The sequence below is a fragment of the Protomyctophum bolini genome (assembly GCF_963924005.1).
Source record: "Protomyctophum bolini genome assembly, chromosome: 19".
In the NCBI taxonomy this organism is placed as follows: Eukaryota; Metazoa; Chordata; class Actinopteri; order Myctophiformes; family Myctophidae; genus Protomyctophum; species Protomyctophum bolini.
Window position 1 is genome coordinate 20314194 of NC_137880.1, and position 1187 is coordinate 20315380.

At 48.3% G+C, this 1187-nt stretch overlaps 1 protein-coding gene across 1 annotated transcript; it reads left to right on the forward strand.

Moving 5' to 3' along the window:
* Positions 1-293: 293 nt before the first annotated feature.
* On the forward strand, positions 294-944 carry LOC308333782 (NAD(P)H-hydrate epimerase-like; the record flags this gene model as incomplete). Its single annotated transcript, XM_080790262.1, has 1 exon — positions 294-944. The coding sequence occupies one exon, from the start codon at positions 294-296 to the stop codon at positions 942-944; it is 651 nt and encodes a 216-aa protein (XP_080646388.1).
* Positions 945-1187: the final 243 nt, after the last annotated feature.

The following is a 1187-nucleotide window of genomic DNA, read 5'->3' on the forward strand; positions in this document are numbered from 1 at the left end:
ATGCGGTCTAGGGGTGTGTTTATATAAATTAGTTACCGGTATATAAACGGAACGCCCCCTAGGAAATATTTACATAAACAGTGCAAGCAAGCTAATGCTGCACGACTACACAAGTTTTATTTATTTTATTTATACAGGGTAAGGCATTTCAAATTGTTATAAAACTAACGTTAGGCACATCCAGTTGGATGTTGAGTCTGCAGACTCTGTTTGGACTGAGTTCCTGGTGAAGGCACGTACACCCACAATCCTTTCCCAGCTTGGGGCATGTCCATTGGCCATTAGCCTCCGATATGGCCCAGTCGATCAAGTACCTTGGGCAGGAGGAGGCCCAGCACATTGATGAGGAGCTCTTCATTGAGTATGGCTTCAGCGTGGACCAGCTGATGGAACTGGCTGGCCTCAGCTGTGCCACAGCAGTTACAAGGGCCTACCCACTCAGTGCTTTGGTCAAAGGCAGACCTTCACTGCTGGTGATCTGTGGACCTGGTAACAATGGAGGCGATGGTCTGGTCTGCGCAAGACATCTTAAACCGTTTGGATATGAGCCTACCATACTGTACCCCAAAAGGCCAAACAAGTCTCTCTTCCATGGCCTGACCACACAGTGTGAGAAAATGGAGATCCCCTTCCTCGCTGAAATGCCTGAGGCCAAATTGATTGATGAGACCTACAACCTGGTGATAGACGCGATATTTGGCTTCAGCTTCAAAGGGGCTGTGAGGGAGCAATTTGGTTCCATCCTTGACGTGCTGAAGAAGACCACCGTGCCAGTAGCTAGCATCGACATCCCCTCAGGTTGGGACGTGGAGCAGGGCAGTGCAGGTGGACTAGAGCCTGACATGCTCATCTCTCTCACTGCACCCAAGAAATCCAAGAGGACAGTATCACTTCCTGGGAGGGAGGTTTGTGCCCCCTGGCTTGGAGCAGAAGTACCAGCTTAACCTTCCTCAGTACCCAAGCACAGACTGTGTTGTACAGCTGTAGAAGTACAGCCTGTTTACCCAAGATTGGGTATTGGGTAAGACTGACGTTATGTATTGTGGCGACTGATACACAACTCAGGAGCGGAGAGTCAGGTTTGCCCATTCACTAGGGCATTTATTGTTTATAATTCAGTGTGTTAGTAAAAAGCAGGTAAAAGAGTAACGTCAAGCTATCAGTGACTATCAGTCACTTTCACATTC